This window comes from Lepeophtheirus salmonis, chromosome 9 (assembly GCF_016086655.4).
Source record: "Lepeophtheirus salmonis chromosome 9, UVic_Lsal_1.4, whole genome shotgun sequence".
NCBI lineage: Eukaryota > Metazoa > Arthropoda > Copepoda > Siphonostomatoida > Caligidae > Lepeophtheirus > Lepeophtheirus salmonis.
Window position 1 is genome coordinate 17,426,224 of NC_052139.2, and position 27,065 is coordinate 17,453,288.

General features: G+C 30.2%; 2 protein-coding genes across 3 annotated transcripts in view; both read left to right on the forward strand.

Annotated features, from left to right (window-relative positions):
- Nucleotides 1-27,065, forward strand: part of Polr2I (RNA polymerase II subunit RpII15) — a 566,921-nt gene that overhangs the window by 193,149 nt on the left and 346,707 nt on the right. The gene's annotated exons all lie outside the window — the stretch shown is intronic.
- LOC121124046 (uncharacterized) overlaps nucleotides 1-27,065 on the forward strand; it is a 105,624-nt gene that overhangs the window by 57,794 nt on the left and 20,765 nt on the right. Inside the window, exons 3-4 of the mRNA XM_040719155.2 lie at nucleotides 10,466-10,663; nucleotides 26,302-26,406. Coding sequence (XP_040575089.1) covers nucleotides 10,466-10,663; nucleotides 26,302-26,406 — 303 coding nt within the window. The remainder of the gene's footprint in view (nucleotides 1-10,465; nucleotides 10,664-26,301; nucleotides 26,407-27,065) is intronic.

Genomic DNA, 27,065 nt, shown 5'->3' on the forward strand with positions numbered 1-27,065 from the left:
TTAATATTTTTTTAACTCACACTAAAATATTATTTGAACAAAAAATGTTTATTTTATTGCTCGAAGTTATTAAATGTCGACAAGCAGACAAACTTTGCTCTAAGAATATAAATTTGCTTTATTGATATAGAGGATAACTCACCAGCAAATCCTCTCAATGTTACTTTCTCATGAGCAGATTCACATGTAGCTACTCAATATTTAGTTAGTCTCTCCTCTAGAATAAAATAAACATGATGACCGTTTGTGGGAAAAATACCAATATTTAGGTTTCCAACAACAACAAAAATTCACACACTAAAAAATTAAATTAAGATTCACAACCCTACATATATGTACTCCTCTTTTTAATATGAGACGCTGAGCTTTTGCTAAATCTCCTTAATAGTCACATTTATATTAATGCAACCGCTCATTGTTAAAAATGAGTTATACCAGGACAAACAAACAAACAGATAGACGAAATTTGCTAGAATAATATGGAAGATAACTTCCCAAATAGCTTCACAAATTCCAAGTAGTTTTTTATGAGCACACTCACACGTAGTTACTCAATACAAAAATAATCTCTCTTCTTCAAAAATGAAAAGAACAAATAATGCATTAATGAAATATGGCAGCCTTTGAATATAGCATCGAACGTGCATACAGGGTGCAATCTATATATTGCTCCCTGATGTGTATCATATACATACTGTTCACATAATAATATAATCGCATTAATGAAATACTGCAGGTGTGTTTTGTTACTAATCCAAAATCCGTTTCCACTATGAGTTGAGGTTTAGTATGGGTAAGAATGTCCTGCAATATTTTTTCCCTGCAGCAAAAATTCGAAGCATTACTTCCGGTCAACACTTCCGGTTTGTTCCAAAACTTCTCCAAAAATGATGTTACATGCACAATATTTTTTTTTGTAATGTAATGCGAGTGTAAAAAGCATTTTTTTATTTTATAACAAAATCGCTTTGTTTATTAAAAAACGAGGTTTTTTGGCGCCTAAAAGTATAGCTTCTGTGCGTGCACCGAAAGAGTTAACTATGAATGAATTTGTAACTACATCTCGTTCCTCCGTTGTAAGATATTGACGTCCTTGATGCAATGCAAAGAAATATTGCTGTGAAGCATATTTAACGTGATGATTCTTTTTAATGTTTACGAATGTTGGTCCATAAATATTAAGAATGATCACTACCATTCTTTTAAGTTCTCCTGATGGATTTTTGGTTTGGATATAGATTCTAAGAAGAGTGGATGCTGTAGTGATCCATTTAGCATTGTGGACAGTTCCTGGATGTTTTTTTCGGAAAGGCTTTGTGATTAAATGTGGTCCATTTTGAACATTTGTGCAAATTTCTAAAAAGTACTTTTGATCCCTACTGAGTTTGTTTTTAAAATAGTCATCGACGTTTGGAACGCATCCTTTGATGGCTTCATATTTTATTGGATCCGTTAGGCATGAAAAGTGTGATATAAGCATTCCTAATTCTCCTCTAAATGTATTGGGTCCTATTGATCCTCCATGATAAAATTGAAATAGTTTTTGAAGGGTAATTCAATAAAATGGAGCATGCAAATAATCCATTGTAAAGGAGTGTCTAATTTTTGCTCAAGAAACCTAATGATGCCCTGTATTTACTGCAGTTCCATTGCATCCAATGGCTCTGATAGAATGAAGACTTCCAGATTCAAAAATTGAAGAAAATAATTATCTTGCATTGTGTTCTGCTTTTCCAGAAATAGGGGGAAAATGGCTGATATATTTACTTTCTGGTTCTACAATTACTGTGATATGCTCCTCAAATATTTCAGGTCTTTCAGACCCGTGCAAGGTTTTTGTAAGATCTTTGCGACCATCAAACTTGATGCAAATGAATTCTTTGTTATTTTCAACAAATTGATTAATATTATTTAGATATTTATTTGCTTGTCTAACCACTTTCGATGTTGAAAGTAAATTTTGGGGAGTAGCTAGCTTCAGGTTTCTTAATAATGCATTTCCATATGCTGCATCAGAACGAACTGAAAGACCATACCTAATAAGAATTTCACTAGATTCTTGGTGTTCGGTATTGTTTCTTTGTACTGCTGGTTGGCATACTTGATTATTTGGCGTATCATAATAATCCAAATTGCTTCTATAATCACCAAAAATATAATTTTGTTCTTTAGATTCTTCTTTTTCTTTGTCCAAAGTAGTTTTTCTTTCCTTTTCTCTCTCTGTTCGTTTTGCCATTTCATCTTTTCTTTCTTGTCTTCGAACAAATTTCGTATAATTATCTCTATAGGACTGACTTGCTGCCTTGTCAATGGATGAAGTAATCATGAGTTGCTTAAAAAAGTTTTGATCCATGTAGAAATGAAATTCATTCTGTGATCTTTTTTGAAGGAGTCATTTGTGCAATTTTTCACTTTAAAAAACAAATTTTCTTATTCTTATAGCAAGAGCATAAAGCAATATCAAAAAAATCAGACTTCTTTTTCAAAAACTCACCAACAATTTCCTCAATAGATCGGTTTTGTACATTCATCTTCTTTACTTGGTGCTTGATGAGAACCAAGAATTTATCAATTTTATGCTTGAGGTACTTGATGTCGTATGAAGGGATGCTAGTCATCTCCCAAATACTTTTAACATTCATTGATATTGTTTCGACGATTTGAAGATGTTCTTTTCTCGAAAGTCTTACTCCATTGGGATGTTTATTAAGTCTAGCTTACATGGCAAAGCATTCAAGGGGAGATCGCGGGGACTTTCAAATAAAAAGTGCTCCTGAGTGCTCCTTGTTCCTGAAGCCATGATAAGTGCAAATAAATAATAGTTGTTTGTAGTTCGATAACTTATAAAATGAAGAAATTGATTTTATAAAACAAAGGATATAATCATAACTACGCAATGCGTAGTTATGTTCTTTGTTCTTCGAAGTACTCAGTAATTAATAATGACACTGGTAAGACTAAACAACCTAGGGGCAATGCTGTTACTTTCTTTAAAAGTAAAATTGCAATGATTTTATAAGCAATAAACATTTTATACCAATTCCCATTCGGGTGCCTAAGAAACGCAAATTCTGTTGTGTCTTGACCAATGCCAAGGTCTTAACTACAAATTCAATTTGATATTTGTTAAAAAAAAACAATAGTTTCTAAATTTTCACAAATCAAACGCCCAAATACCAAACTTTGTCTTATTTATATTCATTTTTTTGCTATATAAAAATAGTTTAATTTACTATGAAGAAGTATAAAATATATATTACAACTGTTCATATATGTGTATTGTACATAATTCAGTTTACTATAATTTGTTGAAAATAATTAAACGAAGGAAGAAAAATTGCAACGCGCTTTATATTATTCGACACTATATTTCTTTCATAAAGTCCACAAGTGTAGTAAAAATCTCGTTTTTTAATTAACAAAAAGATTTTTTTTATAAAATAAAAATGTTTCTTTTTACATTCATATTACATTAGGAAAAAAATTTATCGTAACATCATTTTTGTAGAAGTTTTAGAACTAACCGGAAGTAGCCCTTCGAAGTTTTGCTGGAGTAAAAAAATATTGCAGGGCATTCTTGCCAATACTAAACCTCAACTCATTGTGGACACGGATTTTGGATTAGTAAAAATTGGTTTCGTAATACACACTCGTGTGTGTGTATAACAAGAACAATGTTTGTTTTTGTTATTGAACTTTTATGTATAACATAATTTATGTGCAAATTCAGTTGCTGATAGGATTTGAATTAAATATATATGCTGGTATGTTAAAATAAATTTTGTTTGTTTGTATTAGTGAGCGCTCTATAGAATAAATCCCATATATCCCAACATATTTTATTTTATTTTTTTTTATTATTATTTTATTATTGAGGACAAAACAAATATGAATTGATGTATTTATTGAATTTTTATGTATGAATGTGCTCATGAAAAACAGGGATATTTGCTGCAAGGTATGTGCAACGCACCGAATACGTATCTCATTCGAACCATCAATATTTTTAGCAGAAATTCCATGGACCAACAGTTAATGACTAGCCCCAAGGACTAACAGTCCTTAGTGGACTTGACCAAATACATAAGGATCCACACAAAATTAGGGAAGATATTAAATCGAAAACGAGTCAGTCTAATGTAATACTTAAATCAGAGAGAATCGTGGAACGCCTGGTCAATTATTCAGATAAAAACCTTATTTTTATATTTCCCTTGCGTTTTTATTATTTATATTCAAATCATGACCAACGTGAGATTTAACAGATTATCATGATTCAATCTTCTATAATGGCTATGTTCATGCCTTTTGCTAGTCCCACAGACTACGTCCATACAAAGGATCTACTTAATCTCTTCCTATTTTTTTTGTAGATATCTCAGCTCTCAACTTAATTACAGTGTTATATAAATAATTAAACAATAACGCCAAACGATGTGTCAAAATGAATCTTTAAAAGTGCAAAAATAGTTAGATGTAAGTTAAGCCTACAACATAAATTCAACAATGTATCCATATGTGTAATACTTCATTACACTAAGATATTTATAAGAGCGTCCGCAAGGGGTTGGATGGAGGGAGGTTGTCCTCCTACCCCAACCCTTAAAAAAAAAAAATAATGGAATTTTGCTTTTTACTAGAAAAATAAATATTTGAATTTTTTATTAAAAAAATTTAAGATTTGAAATATAATTTAATTTTTCAATTTTTATTTTGAAAAAATTTCCATAAAAATGAATTTAAATTTTTAAATTTTTTCCAAAAAAATCAAATTAAATTTGTCAAATTTTTTTCTAAGAAATTTAATTTTCCGTTCAACTGTATATTTTTGATGTTTTAACTTTTTTTGATCAGCTTTAGATTTTTGGGTTTTTTTCCAAAAGTTTTTTTAACAGTTTGGGTTTTTGAATTTTTTAAATTTTTTGGATGTGAACAGCTGTGGATTGTCTAACTTGCTTTTCCAAAAAATTAAATTTTCTGACCATGAATATGGATTTTTGATTTTTTCCCCACAAAAAATATACACCTGTAATTAATTTTTTTAACTTTTATTTTAAATTCCATATACCAAGCGCCCTCCCCAAAATATAATCCTGGGGACGCCCCAGCTATAAGACTCCCTCAATAAATAAGATATATACATATTGGGAGAGAAGAATTTGCATTTGTTTGAGGAACGCTGAATGCGACCTTTCTTCCTTACAAAAATGGCATGAAAAATCCTAAAATAAGTTAGTAGTGCTTATATCTTCTTTGCTATGGAACTATTATGTAATGGAAATTGATTAACTATTAAATGTTGAAAGGGGACCAACAAATGAAAGGACTTAAAACTTACTCCCTATCAAAAATGTATACAAAATTGGTTAGTTTTATTATATATTTGACCCTAAAATCTATTAAAAATATGTTATTATACTGTTATAAATTCTTATTTCCGTGTTGTATATAAAAATTAACTGTTTGCCAAAGGCATTCTTCTTCCCCTACTTTTCTTGTCCCGAATCAATCGAAAAAAATACATAAAAAAATGTTCAAATTTAGATATATACGAGAATTTATTATTTGTTCAGGGGTTATCATTGATATCAAGTAGTATTTAATGTATATGAATAGTCTTTTTTCATTCTGAAAGCTATTTGATGGATTTTAATCAAGATTTATTGGAAATTTGCTCATTTTTCGTAGTAAAAATATCAACTTTGAGGCCCCTAAATAGTGTCTCCTTTAATGATGATGGTATTTATTTTATTTTATTCCAACCAATCAACGTTCAGAATACAGTTTTGAAATAAAGAAGTAAAGACAACAATAGCTGACAACAAAATTCAGAGTATATTTTTGTGGTAGCAAGGTAACACCATGTATAAATACGTTTATAATAAAGGATGAACGGAAAGACTGTAATTGGTTGAGGAGAAATGATGTCATAGACATTTTTGCTTTTGATTGTGGAATTTAATTATATCTAGATACATAATATATATATATTGGAGTTTATCTCGTATACAAGTTGCGATGTTACACAAGTTACAACTGACAGAAAATAATATTACCTATTTGCTATAGATGGTTGATATATTAAAAAAGTAATTTAGGATTTTTTGATAACAATTAACTATTGACAAGAAAGTTAGGAAGAAATTATTTGGGTTGTTTACTTTGGCATTTTACTTTATTTTAAATAAATAAGTGCACAAAGAACGCAATTTCTTAAATCTTTTCTAAAATGTGATATGAAAAAAATTACAAAAAATAAAATAAAATAAATAAAAATTTGAAATTAAATTCTAATTAATTTCAAAGAGATAGAAAAGGATTCGGTCACGAGAAACAGCCTTGAATCTTTGGCACAGTATAAATTTCAAAAGTTCCTAGCTACATTACACGTAGATAAATGATAAATTCGTAATTTTAGCGGGACAAAATGAAATGATTGCACCATTAATAGTGAGTTATAAGAATGGTTTGTGTATAATGATTAAATAAGACATTTTAATAGCATTGTAACTTTTGTAAACAAAATATAGTTCGTCCCTCGAGGGATGCAACAACTTAAGGCAGCAGAAGGTATTTGAAAGTGGGGTGCAAAACTATATAATGTTGACTTCCAGGGTGTTGCTAGCCCCAAAAATTATCAATACTGTTACATAATTTTTTTGTTATATAGAAAATGTCAGCAAAATCTCTTCATTGGTTTGGCTGTGTGTCTGGGACAGACCATTGGTGTCTGTCTACAGCTCATTAGCAATGCTCATGCGACGATTATTTTTGTTAAAATTAAGCAGTTTCAGAAAAAAAAATTCTGCCACTTGCGTCCTTCCAATAACGTTCGAAAAAATTTAATGACACGGGCCAACCGATATGTCAATACCCTCAGCAATTTCTTTAATAGTCACTCGACTATTTTCAAAAACAATTTTCCTCACTATTTTAACGTGCTTAGGCGTTCAGTGCGAAGCTTAAAATTGGAATCTTCTCAGCCATCTTGAAAGAATTTGTACCACTTATTAACATTTTTTTATACTCAAAACAGTTTCACATTATCCCACAGTTAATATTCAAATGATTTGGAGCACTTAATTTCTTTTTTTTCCCCCACAATTTCATGCAAAGTCTTTGATCCATATTTTTCAATAGCAAAAAATCGCCAAACACGCAAATTACTTTTAACCATTATGCCTCTCACAAACAAACTAAACATATAATATAGCTTTAAACAAAAAATATAGGTTTTTTCCGTATGTACTAACATGAAAAAGTCAAAAAAATCTAGTTTATCAAAATTTGAAAAGTCACCTTACTGTTTGAACATACCTCGTATATGGGAGTAAATATCTGTTGCGGTACGAAAGTTATGTCCTATTTCTTTTGATTAAATGTTTGTAAAAGGCATGAGTCATGCTTTTTTGTGTTTGTCAATTATTCAATAGTATACCTACATTTGTATATTTAGTAGGATATTCATGAAATGTGACATCATAGGTACATTCATTACATACAAAGTACATACTTTCTGGGTGTATTTTCAATGTATTATTAGTATTTAATATATTGTTGTCTAATGATAATAGATGTACAGTCAATAGAAAAGTCTTATCTAATCATAATTGATTAGATACATTTAGATTTGACATTTAAGTATGTATGAAACAGGGTTTCTCCTTTCCTGGAAAATTCTCAAAGAGAATAAACCCCGGGAAATATTTTTTTACCATATACTTTAAGAAGATAGAATATACTTTGAGGTAGTCTTATCTTAGAAATCGTTACCTTTACTGTATCACACAATCTTTTTTTCCGAAAAAAAAAAAAAAAAAAACCCAAAACCATCTGGTAGTTAGCCAAATAAGTCAATCATACCAATTGCTATTTATATCTAAAGTAATCACAAGATATAATTGTCATTATTTATCCCTATTTTTTTTATTCGTACATATATATTTTAAAATATTAAAGTCCTAAATAGTATTTTATACGATACTTTGTTGTAATATGGCAAAGTAATATTTTATGAATAGTGTGCCCATACATTTGAATACCAATATTTCATCATTTAAATAATTAAATGTCTAATTTTTATATAAACATACGACAAGGGATCAACAAGATATTGTATTTACTTCCTTTTGGTCCTTGATGACGTCACTCAACTTTATTTATTCTTGTTCTAATCAGTCCGAAGGGCTGTCAGCCTTAAGGGCCAGCCTTAAGACTTAATGGAATAGAACAATTTAATAATGACTACCACAACGCTAGTCGTGAGGGTGTTAACATCTCCCTCCATAAGAAGAATTGTCGCCTATCTTCACTACAAATTAATTTAAAATGCATAACGAAATAAATATATTATAATTTGAGTATAATTATAATATTTTCCATGAACTAATTCTATTTTTAATGTGGGAAGTTTCTATTTTTATGGCAGTAATTCATTTTCTCCCACAAAATCATATAAAAGACAGGTGGTTTTAAAAAGAATCTTAATTCAGGTGTACCATATGCTTTCCTCTCGCCTTCTTCTTGCACTTTTTTTCTTCTTTTTTATCATTAATAACTACTCAACTCTAATTATAAAAAAATTGAATGGGAGATTTCTCCTGAATTTCATGGGTAGTTGTAAAACTCTGAGTATTCCCGGGAAAACGGAATCTTGAGAGGGAGTCGCTATTATTTATGTATGTACTGAGTGCCTTCTAAACCTAAGCTATACAGGGAATGGGATAGCTGTACTTGTATTGTAGGTATATCGTTACTTTGTATAAAATGAATCGTTAATTTGTAAGTATACTTAATAAAAATATCTATCTTTTTTTCATATACATAAAAATTAGAAAGTACGAATGTATATTTTCTATTTATGTATACAGGGTAGGGATTTTAAATCCGGAACAAGTTTAGACCTCAATATATTGATAATCCTGAGATCTATATTTGTGAATGTGTGCTCAATATATTTAAGTAATAACACTGTTAAAGAAACAATACAAAACCTTTGAGAAAAAGAACTTCAGACTTCCTCAAGGCTTTTTGAGCAAAGGAATTCCTGAATATATTTTGGGAAAAAGATACTTAAATTTTCCTGATTTAAAATCCAGAGCATTTAAAATACGATTTTCTGAACAAAATTAGAGGGGGAAAAGACCTAAAATGACCACATTTTTTTGATATTTCCAAAATACTTGGTTTTAGTTGGAAATTTGTGGTTTAATGATTAAAAATAGCACTTTGAGGAGGTTGTTAGTTATTAGAGGGAGAAAAATACAGCATTTGGAGCTTTTATTGGTAGTATTAGATTGTAAAATTAATACTGATTATTCACTTTTGAATGTATTTATGATTCATTTAATAGGTGTTTATGCAGTTCCTAAAATCAACAATAAATGCTATTACCCATTGAAAAATTTGAAAAATACCTACACAGACAAAAGAATGTGTGTTGAATTTCTAAAATGTGTAGTCCTCTCTATTTTCTTAACATTGACTTTTCCCTCCTCATCATGACTCATTTTTTAAGACAAACGAAATTTATTTAAATAATACGTAACAATTTTTTAATTTTTTTAATTTAATAAAGTTTAAAAAAATTTAATACTAGATATTTAATTTTTAAACTTTTTTTGGAAAATATGTTTCATAAAAGATTAATTCTTTGATTTTTTTTAATTCAACCCTCCCCCCCCCCACACACAAAAAATAGAATAATAATATATGATTTCCTCACCTGCATAATTTGCCCGAATGGCCTTTTCTTCAATAGAAATCCTTTAAAAAAAGTTTTCTCCGATTTTTCTGTGAAATGTTGTTAACCTGACAATTTTTTTTATAAATAAAAAGCAACACTGGCTTCATTTGAGCCGGCTCATAGAGCCGTTACGTTTGTAAATAACACATCACTAATTATTTCAAACATTTGCCTTATTAAAGGAATAATAGTTGATGTGTCTTCTTCCAATTGAATTTGATTTCCTTTGATTACACACATACACAATAAATTGTTAGTCAACTTCATGCCGTAATGCAGATAATATTTTCTGATTTACTTTGATTAACAATTTACAAAGAAAAGTTGGAAAAGTACTTTGATATCTATTGTATATGAAGCCTTTCTCCTAGTGGAAGAAGAAACAGCTTTTGTTTCCGTTTATTATCTAATGTAAAAAACAAATTGTTTAAGGCCTATAGGAAACCCCTAGATTCAGTATCATCGTAGATTTTGGTATGACAAACACACGCGAAAAAATATCAAGGATTTCCATTGTTGCACCTCTTAGGTCCAAATCTTCTAGTTCTACCCCAAATCCCAGCCTCTTAAAAAATACATCCATGAAACAGTTTGTGTCCACTCTTTTTAATCGAAATACCGTGGCTCCCAAGATGCTTGGTGTTAAAAAAATGAAGCAAAATACACTTAACTTATCAGTCACTATTGAATCCGAGTTTAAAAAGAACATTTCCCTTGCAGATATTGGGAATGAACTCCACAAACGACGGGTACTTGACTCCAAGAAGGATGGAGGAGGAGCACTCTTTACCTTCGTTCAACCCTCCGTCTCTCAGAAATTGCCATATCGTGAGCAACAATATCGTCTACGACGCGCTGTGATGAAACATCATTGGCTTTCGACTCATGGGAGTCTTTTGGATACGCTCGAAAAAGGAGGTGAGTGATTAACGTATTTATTTAGACATATTACGCGATATAAGCTCGTAAATCATATTTGAGCTTGAGCGAATATTATAATTTGTGTTTTGTTACTCTTAATCTAATTTCCGTGCTAGATCATTTACAGGGAATTTTTTAAATATATTTTGAATGTGATTAACACATTTGACATACTTATAAAGGAGGTCCCTATATATCGCAGTTTCAAACACTGCAGATTTCGTACAACGCAGTATTGTGAGTTATGCCAATTAATTACATAAAAATATGAATTGAGGTAAACAATAATTTTTGAAGTTGTTGATGAGTTCGTTCAAAATATGTCTTTAGTTTCATAAGTGTAAAATTTTGCATAGGGTGTAACTGTCCTGTACGTATTTTATTTGCTTACTAGACTTTACAAAAATTGGTTTTTACTTATTATACAAACTTGCAATTAAACAGATTGCTGAATAAATATTGGTTAAGGGTCGATTATTTAATTATTAATTTGACAGTATTGAAATGACTGAATGAAAAGTCAATTAAATACCTTAGTGGGAGAAAAGAACCTGAAAAATCGACAACTGACCACAAAATGCACTGTATATATTTGTGTTAGCGAGGTAACACTTAGTCTTTTTATTAATTAATCACTTACTCATTCTAATTCAACCAATCAAAGTTCAGAGCACTGATTAGGATAAAAGAAGCAGTAACATCAACAGCTGACAACGAATACTCTGGGTTTGTTTTTTTGTAGCGAAGTAACGCCGTGATATAAAATTGATGCATAGATGAAAATAATATGATAATGGAAGAGGGATTAGTTTTTGTTGTTGCTTCCTGAAAACATGTTTTTTTCTCATTTAACAAAAGTTATATAATTATTCTTGAAGAGAGAATATATAAGTATTAAGTAATCCATGGTGCGTTAAAAACGAAAAGTATCGCTGAGGATTTGTTGGAGAGATATAAGTGTAAGTCTTGGTTTGACTCGTAGTATAATTGAGGAAGGGCATGGAAGCCATTACTGTTTATCACATTGATAGATACGGAATTTAATTTGTGATTATTTTTAATTATAGTTTTTATCTTAAAAAAAGATAGAGGGTTTGTCTATTATGTTCCTCCAAAAGTGGAAGGGCATTGTTTACAATTTTCTCTCCAGAAAGAGAGAGGCTTTGTTCTGCGGTTTTTCTATCCTAATGAGGGTGCAACTCCTTATGATTTGAATATTAACTATTCATTGAAAATAAAAACGTTCCACGATTAACACTACCTTTTGTATAACATGTATGCATTTATTACTAAATTATGCAATCCACAATTATTATATTATCCTGGAGTATTAGGAGAGGCCTCAATCTTTATATTGATTATTCTTCTTGGAACCTACGTAGTGCTTCCCAAAGTCCTCCGAAGATTCTCATAGCTGGCATCTAATCCAATGAAACACCATGAAAGCTAAGTAGCTCTTCTACCAAACATTTTTTTAAATAAAAAATTGTCCGGGAGAACACGTTCATTTTTAGTTTCTTTTCTTACAGCCAGCATACCAGCAAATCCTATCATTTTCAACTATGACAATAGATAATTTAATTTATGCAATAAAAAAACTTACTTCCATTCATATTATTTCTAGATGTGACCTCGATTAAAAATAAATGAATGACCATGTATCAAACTCTATTTTTTTGCGAGATTTTTTCATTGATAAGAAATGAACCATCTTGTTATTTATGTACTTATATATATTGTGCATACATTCTGTATGAGTAAGTCCCCAAATCTAAGGAGGATTTGCAACAATAGTGATGCTCATACATAAGTAAGGAGGGCTCTTTTCAGTTTGCTCAACAAAGGGCAAAGAAAACATACGTAAGTTGATTTATATTCTGTATTAAATGCATAATAAATTTGTCAGGTGTCGATCAAATATTTTGGATTTTATGAACTCAATGTAGACAATGGAGGGAAAAAATATTTGATCCCTTGATGAATTGGTAATTTTGCTCACCGACAAATATTTTATATGGGATTAAAGTCCGGCGCTGGCCAGTCCCTTCCATTACCTTACTATAATGCATAATTGCCCCTCCATAAAGACAAAGGCTTTTTATTGTTTTCCCTCCTTATGAAGGAAGGTTTTTGAGGGGGATTCTCCCTGAAAAATATATATTAAAAGAATCATCAAAGCTGTTGTGTAATCTAACTAGAATCCAACTTTTCTTTATTTATTTCATACCAGACAAGAAATACGAGCAATTTGTTCACAAAAAGGGACAAAATGAGGGATTTACCCAAACCAATGTAAAAATGAGACCTTTTGTGAGCGATTGAGCGATCCCTCACAAATACTAAGTCTACATAATAGTAATTATAAATGAATTTGTATTATCATTTCGCGTAGCCTTTCCCAAACCTTTACCTCATCTCTAGCCCTACAATATTTTTGAATGTAAATGTGTAGAATCTGAACTAGTCACAATTTAAGTTCAATATATACACAATAAGTTTATTTGAGGGAAGCACAAACTCTTTGTCTGTCGGACATATACGCACGAATTAGTGAAAAACAAAGCAATTGGTCATTTATTTGTTATATTCACGTGTCAAGGGAGAATTAAGAACTAACTTTTTTGTTGATTCAAAAGTAAATTTGTTTTAATTACCTTAATTATTATAAAAACGAAATCCAATCAACTGAATACCTTTGTTTCAAAGTATTGTTGTTGTTTAAGGACGATTATATAATACTTCAACATAAAAGTAATATCCATAGAATCGAACATACTTACAAGATTCACTGTATACATATAGTAATCCCTGATGTATATCCTATAATTATTTCGGTTCTAAGAAATAACAATGTAGCATCGAATTTGCAGCACTGTTTCTGTTCGTTTGTGTTATTGCTCTCTTATGTATATCATAATAAAAACGAAGAGTAACAACAATGGTGATTTTTTGGATAGTTATCTCCTTTATTGTTAATGTAAATTTTGTCTGTGTGTCGACACCTAATGACTCCAATTACTAGCACTAGTATATACATATAGCCTCATTTAACCTGCTTTGGGCCAGTAGTTCAACTGCACAATCCATGGCTGGGGTGTTGTGTTGTGTCAGTCCTATTTTATTCAGTCCAGCCTTAAGACCAGTCCCATCGGTCCTTGAAATTTTTCTTTCAAATGTCAATGGTTTATTTAGCCAAATAAAATATATTAAATATGTATTAAGGTTATTGCACACATCTTGTAAAAAATATAATAATAAATAATACGAACATATTATATTCTTGATTAGTTATATAATTGATTATATTATGCAATGGAATAATTAAAAAAGAGGAAAAACACCCTTATTGACGTCACAAAGGATTGATTTAACCTTCTTTAAGGACTGAAATGTGGGGCTGGACTGGACAGTGGTCCTTGGTCCTAAATAAGAACCAACACAACACTATTGGGGTGTACTATTGGATATTTGAAGGTGTCTTTGTTCCTCAGTGAAACCGGGACTCTGGAATTTGACCTACCTTATGGTGCAACAGTTCATCTGCACAATCTGAAGGCTGGGGCGTATAATGGGGTCTTTCATGGAATTTTTCTACATAATTCAATAGTTTGATCGTCTGAATGCATTATAAATTGCAAGGAAATTGCATACAATAACATTGTTTTGTAATGAAATTACTCACAATGATGTTGCTTCACGACGAAATTACCCAAAACAATTTTGTCTCACAATGGTAATGTACACCACGATTTAAGACAAAACGATTTGTCTGCAAACTTTTTAAGAGGATCATTTGACAGTAAACCCTTTTTATTCCATTACAAAAGAACTAATAATAATATGACTCCCTTACCTAACACGTGTGACACAAACAATTAATATATTGAGAAGAAAAAAGGGTTGCAAGATATGACCCTGAATTAGTATTGATTGTTTGAGGTCACAGGTGATGTACTTACATTTATATATCCCTTGAAGATGTAAAAAAAAAGAAACATTTTTTTATATTATAGTTATTCATGAAAATCTTGTGTATTTTGGGCATGTCATAAAAAAGAAAATCAAACTCAAAATGGTACCCCTAAAAATTTCAAGAATGTTTTAGAGGAGAGCAGCTTAGCTATCAAGACGTTTTGATAGATCAACTACAATCAGCGTTGAGGAGGGGGAGAAGGAAATGAATGAGGATATTGTCAAGAATTGCTCAGATGTCAATCCTGAATTCAATTCTGACTCCAACAAAGACCTACTACAATGATAACTCAGCAACAAATCCTCAGGGTTATCCTGTTTCTTTTATGAGCACACACGAATCTTCAGTCAGGTTTTAAATATAATTGAATGTCATAGGAAAGGAAGTTCACTACTCTGGAATATAATGATAATAAGGAAAAGAAAATTCATTGGTCGGATGATCAATTCCAAAAAAACGGGACACCTAAAAAATGAGCACGATTTATACCACTATTTAGAGAATAAATATCTCTACAATAGCTGATGCCTTCTTGAGTCGAATACAAGCTCCTCAAACAACAATTCATATGATTTAAATCGTATAAATATTTTTGACAACTTAGTTATATTAATGAAATATTTCCGCTGTTTCTGAGGGGTTTAAAAAGAAAATCATTTAATTGGTTAGATGGAGCTGTACTGATTAAGTATAAGTAAACATTTTCTTTGAAGTCCATATACATAAAGTATATGGACTTCTCTAGGAATGACCGGGCACTAACGTATACACATCGTACCCAAGAGAATAAATTATCCCTAGTGTGTTGTCCATTGAGCTACGTCGTTCGACTTACAATTCGTTGTTCTATATGACGTGCAATATTTAATCAGCCATAATTTCAGTGTCACCATTTATTATAATCTAGAAGAATAAATAATATGCATACATACATAAGTAGATTTTTATTTATGAATAAAGCAGTTCTAGGACACTTTACGGAATGCCATTTTGGCGAATGACAACTTTGGCGGAAAAATTATTTTTTATTATAAATAAAGTATCTTAAATTGAAGGAAGGTCATAAATTATAACTAAAAATTGACATATCAGAGCCAAATTTATTATCTTAAATAAAATAAAGGTTTTAAATATTAGCTAACATTCAGGGGTATTTTAACTCATCCCAGAAGTTTGAATACAAAGACTTAAATACGTCAATGTAATACTGAAAACTATGGTGTAAAAAAATTAGAGAGAATTTTCTCATTTTCTCCATTTTTGTGTAAGATTATGTTTATATTCACTCCATCAAGGGTTGTTTTTTTTTGTTTTTTTGAAAAACAAAATTTAAAAAAAACCAAAACTTTTTTTTCAAAAAGTCTACAGTTATTTATTAAAAATTAATTTTTTGTGCAAAAAAATTACAAAAATATAAAATATTTTGAAAATTTTCTTTAAATATTTACTTTTTGCTGAAATTTTTTGAAAATTCATAGCTATTTATAGAAAACTAAATTTTGGAAAAAAAATTTCAAAAATTAAATTTCAAATAAAACATTTTAAAAATCCTCAGAGTTCACAAAAAATTAATATTTTGGGGAAAAATTTCGAATATTAAGTTTTCTAGAAAAAAGCAAAAAATCATTCATTTTTTTGCCTCTCCAGTTCCTCCAGCCCACCCCCTGCAGATTCCCCGATTTTCAAATCTACATTTTTTTGCTTTATTTATAAATTTATACATAACATACCTACTCATACATGAATTAGAAATGAATTGATACATTATGGACAATTAAGCTATAAATGCAGTTGAGATCCCATTTACACACGTTCCAAGTCACGTGTTCTATCTATTTCACTTTACGCATTCCACATTAATGGAAATAAATGTATTAATTTAAAAATGATTAAACACACTTTATTTATTCATACGCAGACATAATTCACAAGGAGTCGTCCACTCTAATAAAAGTCCATTGACTTCACTATAGACTGCTCACATAAATATATTTTTGTACATTTAATGATGTGTCGTGTTGTTCTGTATTCACTAAATTTACAGACTGAATGCCTCTTCTATCCCCCCCTTCTCTCTAACACATCACATTATTATAATAGTCGAGCAATTGTTCCACTCTCCCTAAACACCCCCTCACTAACATTTTTTGAACAAGGCCATACTGTCAATGATATAATCATTCATCCCTCATTCATGGTTGGAGGAGTTATAAACATCCCTTCTATACGATCTCTTATATCATCCCTAAAATATAAATGTGGTGCGTCAGCATAAAAACAATCTGGTACAAAAATCAAGAACAGGAATAATTCCCAATGTATATTTACTTCAAATATACATTCTAGTGAGAAGCAAAACTTCTTTAATCTTTTAGTGGGGATACAGCCATTCCTGCTCACACCCTGCAGACGCCCCGTTGTAACTCTACATACTACTACCAGGAATGCGCCCATCTCTGTAATCTGTCCATGTAGTACTCTGCGTTTTTCTCAGCAAAATAATTGTTCCCGAGACACTTCTCTTTTTTTTTGGCGCAATTACTCCGAATTGTATAGTAATTCATGCTTAGAGTCTTCAAATTTTAAGTGAACAAGCCTTTATATCTCTAGTATTGTTTGGATATATTTAAACAGTTTGATAATCGACTGTTACATAGCAACTATGGCGTAACAAATTTTTGAAACTTTTCAAACCACCCTTCTACTAATTACTAATTATTTTATTCTTGAGGAGATAATAGTTATTATTTTATACAATTTTTAATGTGGGGTGGCTGAATGATGGAGTATAGAAACAAAGAATGAAGGTAAACGAAAAGAAACAGAGAGAGGAATGTAGAAAGGAGAAGATAAGAGGGGGGAGAGATATACAAAGAGAGAAGGGAAGATAAAAATAAAGTTGATTGGTATAGAGTACGTATAATAATAAAAACTAAGTCACGTGACTCGGTCCTGCATTGGTCTAGGGACTGAAGACGTACACCACAAATAAATAAGTTTTTTTTTTAAATTATACACCGCGTGGCAGAGACATAGGAATTTCCTATTTGAAAGTAACAACGAAATGAATGATCATAGTTTACATATCTTTTGCTAAAAAAACATGTGAGACGTCACATGTTTTCTTTTTCTAATTTGTATCGTTCTAGACTACGCTCCATCAACTATCCATCAGTTTAGACAGATGTATAGTTGGTCCGACTCATTCAGTCCAGACTGACCCAACACTAATTTCATGATGTCATATGATGCTGTTATTATTATTATTCTTTCATTCTTGTAGAGGGAACATCGAAGTATTGAGTAGCTACGTGTGATTGTGCTCATTAAAAATGGACAGTAACACTGAGGATTTCTTGGAGAATTTTGTTCTATATTAATAAAGCTAGGCTTTTACGTTAGTAGTCGCCTAATTACTTCGTGTACTTCAGCTCGTTGTGTATAAACATACAAATATTTAGAACTCCTATATCTACAAAGTAATCCGCCTATAAATTATCATCGTTTATTTTACTTTAATTTGTTGTGATTATTACCAAATATATATATATTTATAATTATAATGAGACTCGTTTGTCCATTTCCGTTAGCTTTATGAGATCTCGTCATGCAACTGTATTTTATTTTTTCCCAATATTTTACTACTATGTATGTACGTAATAGCTTTTGTTGGCTTCATTCTAATTACTCTGAGTTACTCGTGTCGAAAATGATTTTATTTTCTTCATTATTCATGAGTTACTACCTACATACTTTGACAAAGGTATTAGTGCATTTCTTGTGAGTCAACAAGAAAAAAATCTTGAACAAAAATCATGGAGAAGAAAAAAATTACAATTTATTTTTTTATTTCATATAAAGGGAGTAAAGAATACCTTTGGGAAGAATTGCTTTAGTTTATAAATTCAATATTAGAAGCAAATGTGAAAATGATCCAATCGTAATATAAATTAATTTTAAAAAAACTTTGGTTCGAAATAGCTACAGTTTTCCTGGATTATATGGACGGAGGCAGCACGTACAAAATTGTTCACCGTTGAGACAATCCACAACACCTAAAATATCTGTATTTTATGCAAGACCTTAGAAGGACCACATAATCACGAGGTGTCAAAACACCCCAGTGTCATGGTCTGGGTTGCTATTATGTCAGACAGGAAGAAGATGCCAATAATTTACATTGAGAAGGGCCTGAAGAACAACCAACACGTATATATTGGTCGGAAAGGTCCTTTCCTGGCTTGAAAACACATTTAGTGATCCCCCATACATCTTCTGACAAGATTGGCACCATCTATCACTTCAAAAAGTATGCAGAACTGGTGGAAATCAGTTTTCTAGGGCTTTGGGGCTAAATGGCCTCCTAGCAGTATTGACCTGAATCCCATATACTTTTTTCTTAATGATCCATCCTTCAGGCCAGGGTTTTTACTCAGCACCACCCAACCAAGGACACTCTGAAACGTGCCCTCATCCAGGAATGGACCAATATTTCTGAAAAAACTGTCCATGTTGCCTCTGCGCATGTGCCTCTTCGTCTCTGCCATGTAATCCAAGCATAAAAAAGTTTTTTTTTTTTTAAATTAAGTTATTTTACAAGTTGATCATTTTCACTAAAGTTTCTGATAATTTATAAGATTATATTGAATTTACAAACTGAAGCAAATCTTTACGAAATTATCCTTCACCATGTACATTTAACTCAATATTTGAGTCAATTATTGGCCTTGTATTCAAATTTGTGGGATTAGTCAAGATACCCTCGAATTTAGTTATAGCTTGAACCTTGTATTTATATAAAAGACTAATATTGTCTACTATATATTACCCCTTTCATATATTAATTTTCTTTATTTTATTGAGACAATCAATTTTGGCCACTGTATGTGAAATTTACGGCACATCCAAAGGGTTAATAAGAATAATTTATTGATAGAAATTAACAATGATTATTCGTCGTAGACTACAAATGTAATCTACAATCAATTTTGAGAAAAATAATTCTAGTTTGATTTGATGTTGACAGGCCACATTTACGTTCTTAATTGTAAAAGATGATATTTTACTCTCTATTTCTTCAGTGTAGTTTTTAAATAGTTTTCTCTTATCTGAGGAGATTAACATATTTCCAGTCTGAGTTTTTCTTGAAATTGAAGAACTTTAATTTTAAAAGTGAGTTATTTACTGACTTAAATTGTTTTGTTGAAAGGGTTTAATGGATACATTGAGATTGGGTTAAATTCTTTTCATTTTTGTTTGAGTGGATTGTTTGTTTTTATTCCAATTCTACGATTACATTTATTGTATGTACATTTTCAAAACCTAGAGTGACTTCTTAAAAGTCCGGGTATGACTCAATTCATATTATTTATCAAAAAATCACTTAGAGACACGAAACACAAAACAATTGATAAGGTTTAGTGGCAAATATGAAGTTGACTTTATTTTTTAATTAGAGATTAAACTAAGCTGCTTTCCTCCAAACATTTTTCAAATTGTCCCGATTACCACCTTAATTTTCAGCCATTTTTATTTTTTACATACCGTAAAATGTTTACAATTTACAACCCTGCATAATTTATGTATTAAATTATTTATAAATATGCAAAATAAATGCCAGGAAAATCAAATAAGTCTGATTTAGGATCTGTATAAATGATGTTTTGAGTTTTGATCTCTCATTGGCAAAATAAAAGGAGTGATTAATGCACTTTTTATTCTTATGAATCAAATTATAGACATGTGGCAAAATATTATTACATAATACTTTGTACATATAAAAAAAGTCTAAAGTCATGGCCTTCATTAATATAAATTGTATTTTTCCAATACTTTTAGTCTTATTAGTATTAATCGGTCCCTCTACATGGTATCATTTTCTAAAATAATGTAGTAACAAAAATGAATTGATCGGGTGTCGAGAACAGACAAACCTTTTTATCGATGTTTACTTTTACTTTTTCTGCTTATAAAAACACATTTATTTCAAAAAAGTAGACAAATACATAATTTAGACATAAAATAAAAGTTGTTCAGAATTCTGAGTCACGTATGGCAGCTTATATTTTATTCTGATCAGAGTAAATAACTGGTCTCTGACGGGCAACTTTGTTTTTTCGCAAATAAATTGATTTTTTTCATAAAACTAGGTCGATTTCCTGTGGAAGAGGATTAACGAGTTAGTCTTAGTAATTATCTTCAACTTTTATAATGGTTGAAGAAGGAACATGGCAATGCAATGACAATAAATATATCACAAGGTCAAACATTAGAAAAAGATGTTTTATATTTACCAAAATCCGTTTTTTCACATGTTTCATGTTGCATTTTCAAGAGCATCAAAAGAAAGTGCAGGTTTGATTATATTTGCATCAAATGGACCGACAACAATAAAAAAGGTTGTATACAAGGAGGTTTTACAATAGAAATGTACTTATTATATAGTTATAATAGATCGTTGAAGCTTAGAATTTTAAGATAAACAAACTAAATATAAATGAAATCTTTTTGATTTGTCATTGGTTATCTTTAAGATAGCGTGTTTGCGCTAGTTTATATAACATTTTTAATTATTTAAAAAAAAAAAATATTGAATTCTCAAAAATTGCAAACACAGATACAAAAAAAAGACTTTTTTTTTTCGGAACAATATTTTAGTACTTAAATCTGTATTAAGTTATATGAACCCTTTTTTTTGCAAAAACTCATTAGCATTCCTATATATAACATATAAGTGACCATTATTATATATATATATATATATGACGTGCTGAGCTTAAGATACAGATGTTCGTTGCTACATTGTTATTTCTTAGATTAAGTAGTCACACAGCTCCAAGAATTGAGGCGCACACATGTAAATGAATTTACGAAAAAATTTGCTTGATTAATATAGAAAATTGTAACTTAATTTAGGCCTAATTTAAGCATTTATTATTTTTTTATAAACCATGTATTTTTGATGGTTGTGATTGATGATCAAGTGGATATCCGATATCTATAACGACTCTAATGCATCATAGTCTATTTCTATGATACGGCTTTTTTAGTTCAATTCGGGTATGCCTTTAAGATTTAGGATGTCAAAATTTTGGGACTGATTCTTAATACTTATTAGTGTTCTGAACGTTGATTGTTTATTTTATTTATATATAGAACAATACTATATTTCATCATGATTATAGAATATATTGAATGTAAACTTCAATCATATTAAATATACGTGTTAAAAAACAGGGAGACAACGGGATTCTGGCTTCTTGTTCTTCTTAATCTATATAAAATATGCTGTATTTAGGTAACAAAAAATTTATTTTTTCCTACCCAAGACCAATATATAAATAAAAAAGAGGTCTTTTGGTATTAAAATCAAATTGAATTTTGAAATTTTTTTCGAAGTTAAGTGGTTCTATATGTTATTCATTGTTTTATACTCAATTTTTTTTGTTTTGTATTGGTTGGAATGTATCTATATTGTTCCCAAGGATGAAGAAAAATATTTCTTCGATCTGTGTACTACTAAAAGAGAATAGTGCTCGTAATATTTTGATATTTTAACCAATGTAAGGAAAAATCTAGCCTTACATTCAACACAATATTTTAAGTTTTAAGAGTAAATTTTTCTCTCAATCAACCTTAAAAAGTGTATTTATCGTTTTCTGCCATTAATACTTTTCGAATTTTTTGGTTCTTTGTTCCTTTCACGTAATTAAAAAAACTATCTCTTAGGCCAAATATTATCTTATTAAAACTTATTTCTTTAAATTTAATTCCCTCTTTTCCAACTCTTCATTAAACGTAAATTACATATTTTTTCATTAAAATATTCTCTCATAAAATCTAGTTTTCTTTTAATTGATGAATTCGTCATGTAGTCAAGTCTTGCATTTCTTTCTGCAGGTTCTTGCACTTGATAGTTGATTAAACATTTTTTGAAATTTCACACTTAATTCCATTGTTTTCCGATCAGAAAAATATGCATGTCCTATGTGATTTGGAGCAACTTAAATGGAGCAAACTTTCATTATCTCTTAGTATTGCCAAGTCTTCTTCTCCAGTTTCATTTTCACTAACTTTGACCATACAAAACCCTCCTCAAAAGTTCTTCCAATCAAAAAGAATATAGTAGTCCTTGAAATATGTGTATACTCAAATTAACTCTTGATCTGTTGCGAATAATTCCTTTACCTAAATTCATTAATAAATAATTGTCGAACTATCAATGAATTTTTTTATTTATCTTTCTCGAAGAAAAATTAGTCGACCGCGATCAATTGCATAGTCAAGGGACCCCCAAAAAATTAATAACTCAGCTGTAAGTTTGTTGTCCCTACTATTAAAGGAAAAACAGTTCAAAGAGTTGCAAATAATGACGTACTCATTTTAATTACCAGCTCTCTTTTAATTCTTTGTTAGAAGGAAAAATTGAGGGATATTTTGATGATTACTATATGGTATATCAATATCTTGAATTACACATGAGAAGGATGGAAATTAGATAAGACTTAACCAATACATTAGACGTCATAGCAAACATAGCTACGTGTACTAAATAAGTCATACTATATTTTTCAAAATAAGGGTATTTCGATTTTTTTTTGTTAAATAGTTCTGTTCTATAATAAAATAAACTTTATAACTATCTAAAAATATTTTATTATATTGTACTAGGACGACGTACCCGTATTATATATTTTATTTTGAATGATTTTATTAATGCCTTACATAACTCCAGAATTGAGTAAAACTTGTCAATGGACAACATACATATTCAAACTAACTTGTTAATCCTCTTCTTCCCTCTTTTTAATTCATATTCAATATATGTTTTCCTTATTCCGTTAGTATAATAACTTATTTTTTTCCTGTATTTTCAAATCGACAAACTATACCATCAAAAAAACTTTGAGACACAGGGAATTGATCTTGTTTTATGAAAAAAAAAAATCAACTTATTAGGGAAAAAAATGAACTTGCCCTCTAGAGCACGGGAATTTGGTCTGATCAGAATGAAATATAGCCTTGAGTACGTTACTCAGACTTCTGAACAACTTTTATTTTATCTGTCTCTGTTTTTGAAACAAACGCGTTTTTATGTGGGGATTTATAATATCATAATATAGTAGACTTGACTTATCTTTGCTTTAGTAAAAAATATTTTATTGACCTATTACATTTTAATATGTTTTATTGATGAATTGTACATGAAAGTATTTCTGTTCATTACTATTCCCTTTCTTTAAGAAAATCTAATATGAATACAAAGAGTATTTTCCAAAATAATGATACTTTTTCAGTATTGTTCTGAGATATTATATTTATGAAGTGTTCCACTTCCATTTTTGGATTAGTGGCTCCAGAAAAAAGGATTGACTGTTTTCTGAATTTATAATTAATTTTTGGACCAATATGGTTAAATGTCTTAATAGAAATTACTTAGAAATAAAAGTACAATAAACAAAATATTTGAGAATCCAGGTCGGACACACACCTCTATTTCATACTTAAAAGAATTTAGCAGTAGTGGTTTTTTTGGTGTTTGATAGATAATTCTAATCTGCTCAAACTTTTTTAATGGTCTTTATATATATCTATCTCTTTGATATTGGAATAGAACTTATCTGAATATAATACTTTACGTGACGTTAAGATCAAATCTACACTTGGGTGGGCCTGCAATGTTTTTTAATTTTTTTTTTTTGCTAGCAGAAACAACAATTGCCAATATTTCGGCCATCATGGCGACTAGATCTACAGATTTAAAGAAGATTGAATTTACAATGGAGAAATGGCGTTTTCCCGTCACAAGTATTTTTGTTCACAACAATATGGAGATTCCAAATCGGATCTTCTCAAATATCTCGCAATCCAAACCGAGGCAACAAGACTCCGTGCCATGTCATTTCTCAGACAGATAGCTGAAGTGGACGAGTGATCATTGCTATGACTTCAATGGGAAATAAAAAATATTGATCTTAATCTGATGGATTATATGGGTTTAGGGCTACCTTGAGTCTAAAACAATTCAAACATCACATCACATCGAGGATTCTCTGTATCTAGACCCTTATTGACCTTGTAGGAGGATACATCAAATGAGCTCTTTTTTTAACATCCAAATGTAAAATTCAAGCCAATTTTCAAGTAAATCCCCCACAAAATGTGGCCTCAGGGACAATTTTTTTTTTTTTTTGAAAAATTCGCCAATTGATCTTAACACTCTGTAAATTTTTCGTTTTTTATAACCCGGATGACATGTTTTACATCCCGGGCATTACAACTATTTGGTATTCTGATATGAAAAAAGTTTACTCATTTTTAAGAGTAAAACATCTCTTAAATATAATTATTTATAGTACATTTAAGGGAATAAGTATATTATGTTATAGAAAAGAAGAATGGAATATTAAGACAGCTAATGTATAGTAAGCATAAAAATATTTTATCTTGTTCCTATTCTTCTCATATATGATACTCGATTATAATCAATACATATTATAACTATTAGGTAGGCTTTTTCTTACTCTCAATGTATGTATGCATTATTTTTATTTTTTTATCATTTAATAAAATGACAGTTCTTTAGCCAACTTTTTTGGCAAAGAAGTTAGTATCTAACAATTGAATACATTGTACAAGGATAATTATATTTTTTATTATAATATGTACATATATACATTTTGAAAACAAAACTTAAAGGCAATAGCGGCTCTCTAGTCCTTTAAAATATATGTAGAATATCGTTGTGTGTTGTGTTCAAAGATTTGCGGCTTCCCCGTTTTACCAAGGATATTGCTTCTATTTTTTGTTCACCTTGGGTTTAATTTTGCTATATTATGTAAGTATATGTAAGTCGTCATTAAGCACATCCTAGATCTTTGAAATGGTTAAAAACTAGACGTACAATATTTTTATTAATAAAACAAATTATAAAAAGTACCATTTTTGAATCTTATTGCAGTAGTGATGAAACCCTGGGGCGTTTTTTTAATTTGTCTCTTAAAAAAAGTTATTTATCATTTGTAAAAAACAGAAACATGTGTCAAATTGTCAAAAAGGCCCATTCCACCTCCAAAGAATATCATGTGGACGTCCTTGATGACGTCACCATTACATATTAATTTGCTCCCCAAACCACCCTCTTCCCACTTGCAAAAACATTCAGACGCCGCTGAGTCTCATAGACTCATATATAGAACGGGTTTAAAGGGTTTTAAATTGCCAATTTGAACCACAATATCCCGTTTTTTTCCAATTAAAATGGCCTTTTCCTCGACAAAATGGATGGACTTTAAACTTCAGCAAAAGTCATTTTTTTAGAATGGTAAAAAAGAATGAAATTAGGAATGTTGTCTATAAAAATATAATTTAATTAAAAAATTGTAGCATGATACTGTCCATTTGGTCTCATTATCGTTGTGTGTACCTATATATCATTGATGTACATAAGTATATTATATTATTTAAGGGTTTTTTTCTCTCTTTCAACAATAACTTTTAATTAAATAGTGTACTTATTTAATCCTATTTATTTCTTATTTTAACCTATTTCTTGGAGCTATGCACTTTTCAAATAATTATGTAAAAACGTCTTAAGGCGTTTTTATTTATAATCATCTTTCTCAGAGAATCTAATTCATTTTCACCTTCTTTTTCTTTCCAGTTGCATTCCCTATCATGCACGTCGATTGGGATCCGGATGTGAAGCAAAATCATATTCAGCTCTTAAAACCTGACGATCTGGGTAGTGATGTCTACGTACAACAAGGTAAGGCTCATTTAACCACTGGAAGAGAGAGAGGAGGGGGTTAGGAATGCGTATCAAATGACGTTATGTTGTGTAGATGTTAGAATTTTGTACAAGTTGTAACTTTATGATTAAATTTTAAAAGTTACAACTTGGATAAGGAAATTGTATCAGTTGCAACTAGAAAAAAAATTGTACAAGTTGCAACTAGAAAAATGAAATGAATAATTGAATGACTTGCACTACTGACGATGAGGATAATGCAGAGGCGTCCGAAGGATTATAAATATTTTGGGGGGAATCCAAAAAATTAATTTTAAACAAAAAGTTTAGGAAACAATTTGAATCATTAAATTAAATTTTCAATATTAAATCTCTTGATAAAAATGTTCTAATATTAAATTTTCTAGTAAAAAACAAAAACTCCTTAATTTGGGGGGGGGGATAAGTAGCTCCCCCTACGGACACCCCTGTAATGCAATAATTGAATGATTCATGGACGTTTTATATTTTATTGTGATTTCCATTTCTCATCCATTTATTGTGACTTATTGATCATATCTATGGTGATGTCATTTATTAAAGAATGTTCTATGAAATGTTTTCCTGTAAGATTTGTATTTTTGGGGCCTAGGTACGTATTAAATATTTTATGAAAAAGGGATGCTCTTCATAATGTG